This window comes from Pyxicephalus adspersus, chromosome 11 (genome assembly GCF_032062135.1).
Source record: "Pyxicephalus adspersus chromosome 11, UCB_Pads_2.0, whole genome shotgun sequence".
In the NCBI taxonomy this organism is placed as follows: Eukaryota; Metazoa; Chordata; class Amphibia; order Anura; family Pyxicephalidae; genus Pyxicephalus; species Pyxicephalus adspersus.
This window is the reverse complement of record NC_092868.1, coordinates 23,051,290-23,068,495: the sequence shown is the minus strand read 5'-3', so window position 1 is coordinate 23,068,495 and position 17,206 is coordinate 23,051,290. Positions and strand designations below refer to the sequence as shown.

General features: G+C 39.2%; 1 protein-coding gene across 2 annotated transcripts in view; it reads left to right on the top strand.

The window, feature by feature from the left end:
• AP2A1 (adaptor related protein complex 2 subunit alpha 1) overlaps nt 1-17,206 on the top strand; it is a 38,346-nt gene that overhangs the window by 7,302 nt on the left and 13,838 nt on the right. For both annotated transcript variants that reach the window (XM_072427215.1, XM_072427216.1), the window contains exons 3-15: nt 1,406-1,548; nt 2,000-2,193; nt 2,688-2,817; nt 4,340-4,441; nt 9,276-9,384; nt 10,364-10,514; nt 10,642-10,810; nt 11,169-11,306; nt 12,205-12,387; nt 12,909-13,006; nt 15,463-15,694; nt 16,175-16,339; nt 16,741-16,898. In XM_072427215.1, the coding sequence (XP_072283316.1) occupies nt 1,406-1,548; nt 2,000-2,193; nt 2,688-2,817; nt 4,340-4,441; nt 9,276-9,384; nt 10,364-10,514; nt 10,642-10,810; nt 11,169-11,306; nt 12,205-12,387; nt 12,909-13,006; nt 15,463-15,694; nt 16,175-16,339; nt 16,741-16,898 (1,972 nt within the window). The remainder of the gene's footprint in view (nt 1-1,405; nt 1,549-1,999; nt 2,194-2,687; nt 2,818-4,339; nt 4,442-9,275; nt 9,385-10,363; nt 10,515-10,641; nt 10,811-11,168; nt 11,307-12,204; nt 12,388-12,908; nt 13,007-15,462; nt 15,695-16,174; nt 16,340-16,740; nt 16,899-17,206) is intronic.

Below are 17,206 nucleotides of genomic sequence, written 5' to 3'. Positions count from 1 at the left end.
TCCGGAGGAGCTGCGGGGAGAAGGTGAATATTTTTTTTAGAGATCGACGCTGGAACAGAACGGATCATCACAGCGGGGACCAAGTAAGTGATGGGATTTAACCACCCGACAAAGTTTGGGTTTAACGATTCAAAATTTTTAAACCCGAACCAAGGTCGGGTTTAACGGTCGGGTGGTTAAGGTAAATGTCTCAAGTTTTTTTGTAATTACAAAAATAAACATTTGTGAAAAACTGCACCCTTTTTCAATTGTGAGGTGTAATGTATCGGGATATAAAAAAATCATATAGTCTATAGCAGCTTCTAAAATTACTTAAATCTAATCTCAGGTGTAAAACAGACTCCACTGTGATTTATTTAACAAAAACAAAGCCAAAATAGAGAAGCCATGTATGAAAAACTAAACATATTCTAAGATGCATTGCCTTTTAGTATCAAGAGAAATTTTGACCTACTCTTTACATTATTGCTTCAGTCCATTGAGGTTTCCAGGCACTCATTTCATGCACATCTATTCTGAGGTCCCACCTCAGCATTTTCATATAGTTGAGGTCTGAACTAGAGTTGAGGTCTTAACTATGATTGATCCATTTTTCCTACTCAACGTTTACACAATTTATTTAACTTTTAGGTTTGATTTTTGTTTCCTTTAGGTATTTTTGGGGGAAAATATTTTCAAAATGTTGAAGTCCTTATTTCTTGGGTGTCAACTTTTAGGTTTGGTCCATTTAGGTACAGTTACTTATTGGCTGGTAAAATTTTAGAACATGATCAAAATGAAAATACCTCACTGGTAATGCCAAAGATACCACACAGGGTTTTACTAAATTATAACTGGCACACTTAGACTTAATATTATTGGATCATACTATATATGTAATTGTAATGCCATAATTTCATTACTACATATAACTAGTGCTTGGCTTCAAACTACCCTTTTATTAGTAATGGAAGTGATATCATCTGTGAACTTTTTTCAAGTTGGCTTTAGTGTGGTATCACCCAACTTATTTATGGGCAGCACAGTGGCTTGGTGTCTAGCACTTTTGCCTTGCGGTACTAAAATCCCAGGTTCAAATCTCGACTAGGACACTATCTACACAGAGTTTTTATATATAAAAATGGTGAAAAATATATTTTATGATCCGCGAAGCAATACATCTAAATTGGGAAGTACTGTACTATAATGACTGTAACTAGGCAGAAGCAAGTATAGAAACTGCTTAGTAACAAGTTTTCTTTTTGACCTAGAGGTCTCTTCATACTTTAAATCTTTTGAGTGGAGACACTTTCTTATTTATTGCTTTGTTTCTTGTGAGTATTTTTTTTTCTCCTATCAAAAGATCTTTTTACAACATTTGTATTCCGTGGCAGGCTCAATAATATCTGCATCCCTTTTGCCTTAGGAGATAAAGCCCTAGATGGCTATAGTAAGAAGAAATATGTGTGTAAACTTCTCTTCATCTTCCTGCTGGGTCATGACATTGATTTTGGACACATGGAAGCTGTCAACTTGCTCAGCTCAAACAAATACACAGAAAAGCAGATTGTAAGTAACTAACAAGTGTGCTAGTCAGCATTATCCTCAAATCTTGTGATTTAGTGTTTTTTTTTTTTTTCCCCTAACACAATCACTATAGGAGTGCTGTTTGTCATATTTATATTAATTTTATCTACATCTAACTGGCGGGTAAGCTATCCTTAGCTTCTAAAACATCAATTTTACACTTCTAAATTTTACACTTCTATAAACAAATTACAAATTGCTCTGTAAGTAAACATTGAAGAAATGTTAGGATGGCTGTTATTGACCCTTTAGCTTCAGTTTTCCAGTCTCTTGATCTGGTAGTATGCAAATTGGGAAAGTCACAACCAATCCTGTTCATTGACTGAAAAAATGAAATCGGGGCTCAGCTAAAAAGCAGACGTATACATATTTTTTTTTATATACATGTGGTTCAACAGATTTTCTAATGAATTGTGTGCCCTCCATGTTCTAGGGCTACCTTTTTATCTCTGTTCTAGTGAATTCCAACAGTGAACTAATTCGCCTTATTAATAATGCCATCAAGAATGACCTGGCCAGCCGCAACCCCACATTCATGTGTTTGTCCTTGCATTGCATTGCTAATGTTGGCAGCAGAGAAATGGCAGAAGCTTTTGCATCGGAGATCCCCAGAATTCTTGTTGCTGGGTAATTATTTCTTAATCCTTGATGGAAGGCTTTCCAAATTTTAGCTAAATGTGGATATTATTATTATACAGAATTTATATAGCGCCAAGCCATTAAGCAGAGCTGTACTTTAAATAGGGGTTGCAAATGACAGACGAATACAGACAGTGATACAGGAGGAGAGGACCTTTCCCCGAAGAGCTTACAATCTAGTAGGATAACAGGCTTTTGGTGTGATTACATCAAAGTTATGGGTTTGAAATGAAGTATTTAGGAGGGTTCTGGGTGGGCATAACCAGGCCAATACTGTTAATATTTACTAAGGGCGGGAAGGAGATGGACCAGTCAATTGTGACTTTTGGTGTGTATTGTCATCCTTATGTTAGTCAGCTAATTAGTACTGTAGCAGGAGCACATGGTTCTTTGTATTTTTTTTTAACATTACTGAAAGATTTTTTTTTTTTTTTTTTGTAAACTTACAAATGTACTTTTTTTTTTTTTTATTTCTTTAATAGTGACACAATGGACAGTGTTAAGCAGAGTGCAGCTCTTTGCTTGTTAAGACTATACAAAACCTCACCTGACCTTGTGCCGATGGGCGAATGGACATCACGGGTGGTTCATCTCCTTAACGATCAACACATGGTATGTGCTTCAAATCTATCTGGAGGTTACTTTAGCCTAACTGGTATTTTACAAGAGCAAGTGCAGAATTCCATGCCTTTCAAGCAAAGAAAATGTAGTGGAGACTAGTGATAAGGTAAAAACAGTACCTCTGTTCATGGTGAGATGATTCAAAGGGTTTATTTGGAATAAAAGTTGAGCAGTGCTCAACCCAGAATTTTTTTTTAAGCCGGGTGGGAAGAAATTGTAGGTGAGTGGCAGCCCCTGTATTGTGACCAAACTCTTTAGTAACTACCCAAAAACAGCCAGGTGGGTGCTGAAAAGTGCCGGGTGGTGCGCCCAGCTAAAAGGGCCTGGGGAGAACCCTGTTGAGAGAGCAAAGCACACGTGTGGAGACCCAATGGCATGATCAGAATGGTGCCAAGTGGCGCCCCAAAAAGATATACTGTTCTTGTTTTATTACATCAGCATTGTAGAATCAACATGACATTACATCCCAATTTACTACAACTAATGGAGACACAATTCTTACTATTATTTCAGCCGACTCCACCAAGGCTGGATGATAACCATTACAAACGGAAATTCCAAGAATATCTAGAACAGATGCTGGCAGCACCAGCGTCCCCTCAATCTACTCTAATAAGAGAATAAGTCATCCATTAACTAAAGCATATAATCAACCCAAATCAAAAGAATATGTATAATAACTTTCTTGATCATCAGTGACATGTACAACTTTATATATCTAGTGCAGCATTTAGAAAATAGAGGAACACTGTATTTTGAATGTTGGTTATCTAATCTTGAAATATAGTCTGTTTTTGTTTACTTCAGATTTGGTATTTTCTTGTGTATTGTTGAGAAGGGGCCAAGTATAATTGGGTTATGTGATATACAAGGTTAGTTTTTGAACAATTAATTAAATTAGGTTACTTTTTATTAGGTTTTGTTCTGTACACACAGGGGCCTGCTAGGTTTACATCAATTATATAGTATAGATTTTAACCATTATAAAGCAGGAAAGCTGTTTAAATAAAAAGAACAAGCAAATGTAATTAAATAATTCCAGCTCTCAGGTGTAGAACTTAAGCCAAAAAAATAGGAATAAAGTTCCTAGGATATGTCTCTTCACCCTTTTCTGCTGCTCCCTGGCCACTGTTTGCCAGTAAGGGCAGACTTGAGAAGCCTGCAGTTACTCTTGTCTAACATGATGCATGCAGATGGTGTTTTGTAATTGTTATTTAAAAAAGATAAGGAACCAGGGATAATTAAGGTCTTGTTGGTTTTTATTTTTATTTTTTATGTGAAATAGACAGGGCTGAGCTCAGTAACTGGAATGAATACCACAAAAAAAAAGTCTTGCGACAGAAAAATAAACTGTTGGAGAAATCTCTGGATTATATTCCCTAAACTTGAACAATAATTCATTTATATTAATGCATTGTTCAGATTTATTTGCTGAAATTCTGCTTCAACTTTTTTTTTTTTTTTTTTTTTCATCATACACTTACCTTTTTTGTTTTTTTTTTAATTGATCCAGGGAGTGGTGACTGCAGCTGTCAGCCTCATTACTTGCCTCTGCCGAAAAAATCCAGAAGACTTCAAGACATGTGTGTCTTTGGCAGTTTCGAGACTCAGTCGGGTGAGTCTTGGACATTCAGTAGTTTAGTAATAAACACATTTTGGTACAGAGCCTGTTATCTGTTAATAATGTTCATTGGTCTCTATTCTTTAGAACAGGATAGGATAATCTCCCAGAGGGTTTTTTTTGCTTTGTCATTAGAAAATCTAAAAATGTTTAGTGTGCCTAAAGCAGAAAACAGATACTATACAATCCACTTGTAATTAAAACTGTTTCAGATAATTTTTAGATAAATTGCATTTGACATGCAGTTGATGTATACCTAAGCTACATCGACCTTTCTTTTTTGAAAATGAGTTTTTATTGAATTTTTATAAATATAAACAAGAAGCACAGCAATACAGGTATAGGAGCAATATATATAGTACAAATAAACAGTGGTTGAAGCGGAATACCCAACAATCAAAGTACATGTCCTCGTCCAAGGTAGTAATTTTACTGTCGAGTAATATTAAGTCCAAAGTCCAAGTAGAATCCCATCCGGTATTGCTGGAAACAAATCACAATAAAAGAAAAACAAATAAGAGAAAGGAGGGGGGAAAAAACCATACAATAAAGAAAAAAAAAAACAGGAACATATAGGATGTCAAAATAGTAACCACTATGAACACTAGGAGGGGGGGCAGGTGGGCATTATTAGTGAGATATTCCAGAGCAAGGTGAGCACAACTAATCCTTAAACTTGCAATCCTGCGTAGAAGGCATCCCATGGATCCCAGATCATTTCAAATCTGTCCACTTTTTTGTTTTGTATAAGGGCCGTAAGATATTCCATTAGGCGAACATCCTGGATACAGGTATATAGATCCTCTATAGAGGGAGGCAAGGTGGACTTCCATCTGGTGGGAATCAGGGTGCGGGCTGCCAGCAATATATGGGCAATCAGTTTGCTAGTAGGTTTGGGGAGACCCGTTAAGGGTAGCCCCCAAAGATGGGTAAGCAGATCCAGTGACAGCTGTTGTTGAGTTACATCTTGAAGCAGCTTATGGACCCGGTCCTAATAACTCTGAATAATGGGACAGAACCAGAACACATGTTCCAAAGTTCCCCACTGTGTCCCACATCCCCAACAGTTAGGGTCCACAACGGGAAACAACCTGTGTGATACTACCGAAATATTATTTTGTATAGATTTTCCTTATATAATGTACAGATGGAGCTTTTATGTGCTGCTTCCCAGATATCTGACCACTCCTCACTATCCAAGGAGCGGCCTAGAATAGTTTCCCAGGTGCTCATATATGCAAATTTTCCCAAAATCCCTCGTATACTAGTATGAAGGAGGCGGTAAAGTGAAGAAACCAGACCTTTGGTGTATGGGCCAAGCATGCATATCCTGTCAAAGGAAGTAATTTCTGTAAACCTAGATGCCTGGGTGAGGGGGAGGGCATAATGTCTATTTTGCAGATACGCGAAAAAGGCAGTTTGGGGAAGGTCAAACTTAGTTTGGAGTTCCAAAAAGGAAAGCAACCTCTTCTCCACGTGTTGTAAAATATGCCGAAGGTGGAACAGTCCCCTCTCCCTCCAGGGTTGCCACATCCCTCTTGTAAGACTATCAGGCAATAGGGGGTTGTGAATAATAGGTGTCAAAACTGATGCTGTGGAGGATAAACTATATTTATTTTTATAGGTCCGCCATAGATTTCTAGTAAACTGCATTGGTGAAAGCAAATCTTTCTCTGCCAATAGGAGGAAGGAGTTCCAGAGCATCACATTAGGGTGGATCGGGGAGATCCAGGATTCCTCCAATTCCCTACAAATAGTGGCGGAGTGTAATGAGGTCCAAAAAGGCAAATGGCTTAATGGGCCGCCACGTAATATGTAAGAAGGTCCGGGGCTCCCACACCTCCAAGCTCCCGTGGAGTACAGACTACCGACTTAGGGAGTCTGTCTCTTATTGGCCCAAATAAAGTTCAAGAAACCCGCCTGTAGTTTCTTTAGGGTCTGAACAGCAACCCGCACTGGGAGGGTTTCAAATAAATATAAAAGTTTAGGTAGGAGCATCATTTTTACTGAGGCTGTACGTCCCAAAAGCGATAACGGGTGTAATTTCCATTTGTTCAAGTAGTTATGTAGCTCCAGGAACAATGGGGAAAAGTTACACGAATACAGCTGGCCGTATGTAGCCATTATCTGAGTGCCTAAATAACCAATGGAATGCTCCCGCCACATAAAGGAGTACCTGTCTTGTTACACCGAAAGTTGTAGATGTGGCATGTGTAAAGGTAAGGCCTCCGTTTTAGAGGAGTTCACCTTGTAACCAGAAATTTCACCGAACAAGTGTAGTTCAGACCACAAATTTGGTAAAGTAATAGTGGGGTGTGTTAGCGTAAGAAGCACATCGTCCTCATAAAGCGAAATCTTGTAGGAGGAGCCCTTTACCTTAACACCTTGGATATCTGGGTTAGACCTAATTTTTGCTGCCAAGGGTTCGATACATAAGGCAAACAAAAGGGGGGACAGTGGGCAACCCTGACATGTACCATTTTTAGTAGAGATTGTCTGGAGGAGGCATGGGGCAATTTAACGGAGGCTGTCGGGCTGCTGTAGAGGTACCGAATTGCCCGGAAAAAAGTATCCGGAAAAGCCCAGCTTGGCAAGCGTGGAAAACATAAACGGCCAACTAAGGCGATCAAACGCCTTTTTTAGCATCTAGGTTAAGAATCAGGGATGGGGTTTCACGTTTGTTAAGGATATCTATAACATCAATCACCCTTCGGGTGTTGTCACTTGCATGCCGAAAAGGGATAAAACCAGTTTGGTCTCCATGTACTTAATATGGCAGGAGCCGTGAGAGTCTGTTAGCCAGCAATTTGGTGTATATTTTAAGATCCGAATTAAGCAGCGCTATGGGACTATAGTTAGCGCAGTCTATCGGATCTTTACACGGTTTGGGTATAACCATAATGTGGGAGCTGGACATGGAGGGCGGAATAGGTTTACCCCGTAAATAAGGCCTCTAAGTGTGGGAGTAATTCTGGTAGAAAAGTTTTGTAATACAAGTACGATGGGCCATCTGGACCAGGGGCTTTATTAGGTGATATACAATTTTAGAGATTTCTTCCTCCGTTATGGGTCGGTTGAGATGTTCCAGATGCTCTTCTGACAAAATAGGAATCTGTTTTCTCCTGTAAAGTGCCCCCTAGGCAGGTCTGTGCTTGATGTATAGCCTGATACAGTTGAGTGTAGTAGGTTTCAAAGCAAGAGGCTATACAGGAGGGGTCATATTGCATTACCCCGCGGTCATCTTTTATGGCCATAGGAAAGGCATTGACCCGTGCTTCTCTAAGTTTGCGTGCCAATAGTGTGTCAGCCTTATCACCTTTGTGGTAGTATATTTCTCGGGTGCGTTGCATCATTCAACTAACCTTCCTCAATTCCAAAGCCCTCAATTTAGAGCTGAGAGAGGTCACCTCCCGCAGAAGACCCAGTGAGGGCCTATTAACAAGTTTCGCCTCTGCAGAGCGCAGCTCCCGCTCAGTCAAAGTACGTTGCAGAGTAGAGTTACGTTTTAGGCGAGAGCTCAGAGCCATACACTGACCTCTAATAACCGCCTTATGAGCCTCCCAAAGTGTAGAGGTATGTGCCACTGAACCCTTGTTTTCAGTGAAGTAGTTTTGGATACCTGTAGTGCGGACCAATTTGGTGTCTTTATTTTTAAGGAGAAAGTCATTCAGTCTCCAGTGACAGACTCTAGTCTGAGAGGGGGCAAGGAAAACGTCCAGTGTGACCGGGGCGTGATCTGACCAAGTAATAGGATAAATGTCAGCCCACACACTGTTCCGCAGTAGCGGAAGGTTAATAAAAATATGATCAATGCGAGTGTGAGTGTGGTGGGGTGGGGAGTAAAATGTGAACTGGTTGTTGAATACCCCAGCTGTCATATAAGTGGTAGCGCCTAATGAGCTGTCTAAAGGCCTTAGATTGCTGCAGGACAGGTTGGTGGAGGGGATGCAAAGGTAGACGGCCTGTCCTGGGTTAAAATACCAATCTGGTGAGAACCATATTATCTGTGGATGATAAGATGAGATGAGAACAGGAAATCCCCCCTGCCTGATGTGCCTCCGGTGGATCACCTCCTCTGCTCCTGGAACCCAGAGTGTTAGAGCAGGGACCTGTGGAGTCAATAGAGCGAGCGGCTGCTGCATAATCTCAGCGCCGCGTGTCCACGCTCTCTGTGCTCCACGTGCGCTGAGGGGAAGCAGGAGCCGGCGCCATCTTGAAATCTTGGGGAGCCGTGGGAGTATCACAGGCAAAAGCCCGAATCGAGGGCGGAGAGGAGGAAGAGCGCTGGGCAGGGGTATGGGGGAGCTTCACCCCCCAACCCTGCTTAGATTTGCCTATGTTGCTGGGTGTTCAGTGCCCCTTATGTGTAGTAAAGCCGCCAGTGCCGTCAGAGCAGATCGATCATGCGGCCATCTCCTGAGACCGCCAGGCCACGCCCCCTACATCAACCTTTCTTAAACAGAAATCTGTCATACATCAAGAGGAAGAAAAATCAGAGATGACACATTACAGATCAATTTTAGTGTACTTTACCTCACTTTGGACCATAGGAATATTAGACCTTTATTAACCATGACCATTATTTGAAGCCAAAACTGTGAAATTGTATTTTGCTTCAGTTCATGTTTGAATAAAAGGCTATTTTATATGTGGTCTCAAATAAATCAATCAATCACTTATTTGTGATTAAACAAAAGAACTATTTAGAATTGTGTATATTTAAATGTTTTATTTATTTATTTTTTTCATTATATCCTTTGGAAAAAAAAAAAAAAACAACAAAGCAATCTTAATACAGTTATCTAATATCTACACCCCATGTTGACAGATTGTATCTTCAGCCTCCACTGATCTGCAGGATTATACATACTATTTTGTCCCTGCTCCCTGGCTCTCTGTAAAGCTGTTGCGCCTTCTCCAGTGTTACCCTCCCCCAGGTAAAGTCATTCTCTTGACCTAATGTTACAGCTGTATGTTTGTGTTGTCTACGGAAATTAAAGGTGAAATTTATACAGTGAATGAAAATGTTGTTAGTAGGTAAATCCCTGTGGTAATCTAATTATGGTTAGTACATAACCCTGCTATTACAATACAGCAAAACATTACAATAATAACATAGAAACAAAAAAGACCAAATAGGAATGCAATGAGGAATGTCTTACAGCTACCTGTTAAGATGTTATTGAGTACCCCAGGAGCCTGATTCCCTAAGACTGTGTCTTGCTAGGTTCTCCCTTGCTTACATGCTTCTTGCATGGCTAACTATTTCTTGCTTACTCAGTAACTCATACAGGCTTCCTCTGGCTCTAGCTGACTTCCTTCTCCCTCTGTCTCTCACTATTACTATTCTCTCAGCTCCCAGTCTTATACAGTTAAACCCAATTAGGAATCATTGGAGATTTAGCATTGGCTAATAGATCTGTAGGGCACCTAATGGTTGAAGCATTCCCCTCGCTTGGGACTGGTTAATTCAAACTCCAGTAATTAGTTTAAACATGAAATGTAGGAGTTCTGGAGTTGTTGGGGAAGCCAAGCAGGGGTTATTTATTTTAGGTGTCAGCATGGGTTTATCACCACACTCCATCTGTTCTGTCATCTATCTTCTGCTGACACAGGCTTGATTTATTTATTACCCCTAAAGGCCCTACTGGTAACCAGCTTTATTATGGTAACTTTATCTGTTTCCTGGGATTTTTTTTTGTCACTTGTGTGACTGGACAGGGATTATCATGCATTGTTTGATTATACCTAATATAAAACCTAACTATTGGCATATGGCCTATAATGTATGTATAACTAAGGGAATATAGGGTACCATATGTATATATACTGGTAATCTCTACAAACAATCTTGTTGTGCAACACGTATACCTATTACTGGCTGGTTTTGTGAAATAAATTACCGCTTGTTTTCAGAGGATGCTGCTGTGAAGGGTCGTTTAGTGGAGTGCCTGGAAACTATTTTGAACAAAGCACAAGAGCCACCAAAGTCCAAAAAGGTGCAGCATTCAAACGCAAAAAACGCTATACTGTTTGAGGCCATCAGTCTAATTATTCATTATGACAGGTAGGTGATGATATAAAGGAGTTTGTTACTGTTACAAAGCTTACATGTCAGAGCCTGAAATTTTGTAGGACACCAATGGGCTTCATAATGTTTCACTGATTTGGTGCATTTTTTTGTTTGTTCGTAGTGAACCTAACTTGCTGGTAAGAGCCTGTAACCAGCTGGGTCAATTCCTGCAGCATCGAGAGACCAATCTGCGCTATTTGGCTCTGGAAAGTATGTGTACATTGGCTAGCTCTGAATTTTCCCACGAGGCTGTAAAAACACACATTGAAACAGTCATCAATGCTTTAAAGGTAAGTATATGCCTATTTGCCAGCTTATAAATAAACTCCACGCATATTCCTAAATAACCACAAACAATGGGCATATGTCAGCAGTTACATCCCAAATGTTTTCAATTATGTTCCTCCTTTTTATTGATCGGGGTTTTATCAACTTCAATTCACCAATACATCTTGGTCACAGATTGCCCCAACCTATTGCTTGGAAAAAAAAAATTGCATTACCATGCTAAAGTACAGTTGTTGGCCTAATTGGTAAAAAAAAAAAAAAAAAAAAAAAATTTCTTATTTTGCACTTGTACATTTGCTGTTGTTTTATCGGTTTCAGTTGGTGCTTTGTTTATTTTTTTTATTTTTTTTTAACTTGTAGACCGAGAGGGATGTAAGTGTAAGACAGCGGGCTGCTGATCTCCTGTATGCAATGTGCGACCGTACAAATGCTAAGCAGATTGTTTCAGAAATGCTAAGCTATCTGGAGACGGCAGACTACTCCATTCGTGAAGAAATTGTAAGTGGGTTTTGTACTACATAATGATGTAATAGTGTGTTTTTATAGTGACAACAAAGGATATTTGTGTACAATACACGGAACAGCTCTTACCGACATGATAACTTACTATATACTCTTGTTTGGACAAGTGAAAGATTATTCATTGATTTTTCGGTGTGTAAGTTTTTTGTCCAAAGTTGTGAACTTTGTGTGAATGTTAAAGTGGACCTAAACTCACATTTGCAACTTGGGCTTATGGATGATATAAGCCACTTGGTCACAAGTTTAGTCCTTTTTTTCTTTTTTTTTTTTCTCTCTAATACAGATTAGGGTGACAACAGGCTCCACTGAAAGGAGTGACAAAGGTAATTAGGGTGACTACGAACTCCACAGATGAGGTGCGGGTGGGGTTAAAACATAGATGAGGGGGACAAAAAACTCCATAGAGTAGGATACTCCCAAAGCACAGAGTTATACTGTGCAAAAGTTTTAAAAGGCAGTTGGATGTGGGGGCCTGATCTGTAGTCATAGATGTTACATCAGCACCAACCAATCACAGAATGCAGCACACTGATTGGTTAGAGTCTGGGAGGGAACCTTCGGTAGTGAGGAAGTGCTGTGGCCAGAGAAGGTCAGGAGTGGATAGCAAGGCAATTTGCCAGACAAGTATTAGTATAATGAATGTTTCTTTTTTTATGGATTCAAGCTAACATAGCCAGAGCCACTAAGGGTACTAGACATTCCAGTTCAAGTAAGTCGGAATAAAGCTCTAATATTAGGTCTGATGTCGGAGTTTAGGTCCACTTTAAGTAACAAAATCAAATAGATGACATAGAGTGAGCTCAATACTTGGAAAGTTTATTCAGTAGAATATGCATTTTACATGCATTTTCATTTGTGTCCTTTCTAATCAAAGGTCCTGAAAGTAGCCATTCTGGCTGAGAAGTATGCTGTGGATTACAGCTGGTACGTGGACACAATCCTGAACTTGATTCGCATTGCTGGAGATTATGTCAGTGAGGAAGTTTGGTACAGAGTCATACAGATTGTCATTAACCGCGATGATGTGCAAGGATATGCTGCCAAAACTGTTTTTGAGGTAAAATTTGCATACTCTTACACTGTCCTTTTATTAGTAAAATTGTGTTCTTTTAATGGTTGTCCTTTTGCGTTGCTTCAGCTTTCATAAAACCATATTGGGTGTCGAAGAAGCTTCTACTGATTCAGATGCATGTGTCTGAAACAACGTGGAATGGAACAATGCCCCACTTAATACTAGTGTAAAAGGCTTTTAATGGCTTTAAAAGGGCAGTCACCAAATAAATTGGTCACTTTTATATGTGTAACATTCTGTAAAGGTGTTTAACGTTGATAAATAAATTACCATGCATGTAGCCAATTTACTAAAGAAATAATCCAAACTACTCAATTTCTGTCCTTTCTTAATATACCTTCAATTCCTACATTACTACTACTGTTTCATTCACCTTATGAAGCAGTTTTTTTTCGAAGTGGAGTTTTTTATTTATTTTTTTTTTTTAATCTCTTGGGTATGTTGCTAGTTTTTAAGTAACTCTGTAACTTGTTAAGAACACTGATTCAGTTTATAATCCCATTCAGGCTCTTCAGGCTCCTGCCTGCCATGAGAACATGGTAAAAGTGGGAGGATATATCCTTGGAGAATTTGGTAATCTTATTGCAGGAGACCCTAGGTCCAGGTAAGGTGCACAAACTTTTGAAACTATTCCTAGGTCATAACGGTTTTGTTTCTTTAGATATTTTGGAAAGTTTGGAATGGGGTTGCATGTGTGTAATAGAATTGTATGTTGACAGTTATATGTATGTTTGTGGCAATGGCTAGCAGAGCAGTTTTCCAGCTCTGGTGTTTGAATATTTTTTTTCTTTATTTTATTATTTAATACTCTGGCTGATGCTTTCACTCTCTGGAAGATTGAACACTGGTAAACAAAATTACAGTCCAGTCCAAGATGACCCCTCCTACTACCAGCATTTTTTCTCATAGTCTGTTTGCTTGCTTGTGTCCTAGGAAGATGGATGTGCTCTCATTAGCAGTTTTCTGGTCAGCTGACCACTACGTACTGGTCCGGACGCCACCAAACTGGAAGTGCCCTGGGTGCTAGGGTGTGTGTGTGTGTGTGTGTGTATATATATATATATATATATATATATATATATATATATATATATATATAGGCACTTTCTTGACTCCACTCTTGTAGATTTAGCCATATAGCACTTTTCAGGTCCAGAATCTTTTGGAATTGTCACTGTGCTTTCCCAGTCTAAATGAGGAGGCCGATCAGCCAAGACGTAAAACCCAAGTTTCCTTTTTTTTCAAATTTCTCCCCATTCCTTTTGTTCCTCTATGGAAGCAGCTGATTCTTGACAACTGGCATTTAAAGTCCTTTTTTACAGAGGTGAAATAAGCATTGACCATGTCAACGTTTTTCTCAGTAAATATATTTCTATTGGGGTTTTTGACATAGAAATTTACACCAGATGTCCGTAACAGCCCAAGTAACACACACAAACAAACACCAAAACAAAATACGTTCATATATTGGTGTTCTCCCTTCAGCCCTTTTTAGCCGGGTGCACCCCCCAGCACTTTTCAGAAACCATCTGCCTTTTTTTGGGTGGTTACTAATGAGTTGAGTTACAATACAGGGCCTGCCACTGGCCTAAAATTTCTTCCCACCCAGCCTAGGTTTAAAACAGTATTATAAAGTGAAATGGCTCAGGGAAGAAATATTGAACACATTAAGAAAAGGAGGTGCAAAAATGCATATGAAGCCAAGAAACCTGCTGCAAACAGTCAGTATTTGGAAAGCAATCCTGCCCCTATCAGTCAAATTATCAGCTGGTTTACTCATAACTGATGACCTTGGAGTAAATTGAATTCAGAGGAACCCTCTCACATAATTGTTCACAATGTTGAGTACCACATCCCTATTGTGCAGTAGAGAAAAGGGAAGTTTGAATCCATGCTCAGAGCATAAACACCCTGGAAAGGAACAAACTAAAATAATGGGGTTTTTAAGGTACGAAGTTTAAAAAAAGCTGCTTGAAATTCTATTTAACATTTAAAAACTTTGAAATACATATCAAAATGTGCAAACATACATTAAAACATAGTAAAACTGACACAAAACATATCTTCTACTGCTCGGTTATAGATTGAAATAACTGACCACACAGGGTCGATATATAAGGTTTTTTCTAAACAATATTTTGCTGCTGCTACAAGGTAAATACTATTAATATTACTTAACGCGTTTCGCAGATCTAGTCTGCTTCTTCAGAAGTTCATACAAACTGATTACTAGCAGCATTAGTTGTGGTAATAGTGATGGTATCAAGCATATGACTCTGGACCATAGGAGGAGACACTTGCAGGCTGAGCCCAAACAGGTGGGGTATAATCCTAGACTTGGATCACACCTTCTCAATGCTCCCTCCACATAATAAATACATTTTCGTCCCTAATTGTTCATTTAATCTGCCCAACTTAATGCTAATTTGTTTCAGGTGAAAATATAGCATGTACAGTGGTCTACAGAAATCATTTATCTTGTTCAAGGCATTTGTTTAGCATGTGTAGCAAGCAGGGTAATTGATGTGACTGGGCCCACCCTCCAGTTTATGTGTTAGGATATCCAGATGGTACCTGATAGACTATAAAGAAAGGGATGTGTATTTATGGTCATGTTGTTGGTACTGCCTGCTACAATCTGAGGCATGCCATGGTAAAAGTAGGGCTTATCAGAGGGCCTGCAAGTTTGTTTTTCCAATCATCCTGTAGGTGTCAAATTTCTGTGTTCCTCAATAGACTTCAATAAAAGATTTTACAGTGAGCTCCTAACAAAAATCTAATTTTGCTTGCTCCCGGGTTTCCTTTGCAAGAACACAGTGGAAAGTTGTGGACTGAGTGGGCAGGATAAAAACTACTGAATAGAGAATGTCCCCATGGACTGAAATAAAAACTTAACAAATAGACTAAAACCTACCTACACAATTCAGACAAAATAAAGGGACTGAAGTGTTTATATTACCCAGCCAAACCGTTTTATGTGCTTGTGTTTTTAACCCGTTTGTATGATTATATTGTTCATGATCGAAAACAGTGACTTAAAACTTCTTCTCTTCTCTCCAGCCCACTGGTACAGTTCAACCTACTTCATTCAAAGTTTCACTTGTGCAGTGTGTCAACTCGAGCTCTTCTACTTTCCACCTACATCAAGTTCATCAACTTATTCCCTGAAACAAAACCCACTATCCAAGATGTGCTGCGTTCAGATAGCCAAATTAGAAATGCAGATGTGGAGCTCCAGCAGAGAGCAGTAGAGTACCTAAAGCTAAGCTCTATTGCAAGCACTGATGTTCTTGTAAGAACTTTTATTATTTCTTTTTATGTGCAGGTGGCAATGAATAGTTGCGTGCAAATTGTTATAATTGGGATCTGTAGTGAGGGAATAGAACAGGTGCATTTAATTTACCTGGAAACGCTTGTTTTGTGCAGTGATTTTTCCCTTGTTTTCGACATTTTCTGGTCATCGCCTTTTATTTTTTTTTTATTTTTTTTTATTTTTTAAATGTTTGTTTATGTTCAGAAATGCAGCTAAATGTGGGTATGGCTTTTTTCCCCAAAAAATTTATGTCTGTGGGATTTGCTTTCTTTTTGTCTGTTAAAAATATCTCGGTTTGTTTGTATTTATATGTCTTAAAGGTTTCAAAACTTTGTAAGTAAAAGAAAAAATTACCATACATAACACATAACACTATTACTATGTTTTTTTTTTTTCTATATTCCGTAAAATATCCCTCTAAGCTAATTCCTAGATATTACTTGGTATCTGCATGCCTAGGCTACAGTACTGGAGGAAATGCCTCCTTTTCCTGAACGGGAATCATCTATTTTGGCGAAGTTGAAGAAAAAGAAGGGACCTGGTGTGGTCAGTGAGTTAGAAGAAGGGAAGAAAGATTCAAACTCTGAGATTAACGGTGGAGTGGAACCCACTACCAGCACTGCGGTAAGATTTCGAAGTACACAAAGAACTCTGTATGCTAAAATAATGTCAAAACATTATGTATGTTGCTTACAGTTAGGCATATTTTACGGTTTACAGGGAACCTTTGCTTAATGAAATTTAAAAGCCTCCTCTTTTAGTCTAAAAAAAAAAAAAAAAAAATCACTCTGATTTGATAACTTGAGTAATTTCCAGTCACAGACGAACAATCAATATGTTTGTGCCCTTTGCTTTATACTTATTCTGGATCAGTAGTATTTATGCCAAAACATCAGTGTGACAACCAGGCAGCTAGCAGTTTCAGAAGGGGTATTAATGACTCCTGTGTTTTCTTTAGTACAGGTATCTATTGCATTGCTATAAGATTTCTAAAACTTGTCTCATTGTGGGTTTTGTTTTCATAGTCTACCCCATCTCCATCTGCTGATCTTCTTGGTTTGCGAAGTACTCCTATAACTGGATCAGCAGTGCCCAGCACTGGAAATCTCTTGGTGGATGTTTTTTCTGACACGCCCTCTGCCACTGCTTCTGTAGCACCTGGTGCTGAAGAGAACTTTCTCAGGTATTATACTCTTAGACCTGATAAGAATTACAAATATCTGGTTGTAACATGTTTGGTACATTTCATTATAAGGATACTGTAATAAGAAACATTCATCTGTCTTTGCCAGAGAGGAGCCTGAAGTCTATATATTGGGCTCGCTCTTGCGCTTTCTCTCTCCCTCTCGTTCTCTCTCTCTCTCCCCCTCTCCCTTGCTCTCCCTCTCATTCTCCTTCTCTCTCGCGCTCTCGCTCTCTCTCTCTCGTTCTCCTGCTCTCTCGTTCTCCTGCTCTCTCGTTCTCCTGCTCTCTCGTTCTCCTGCTCTCTCG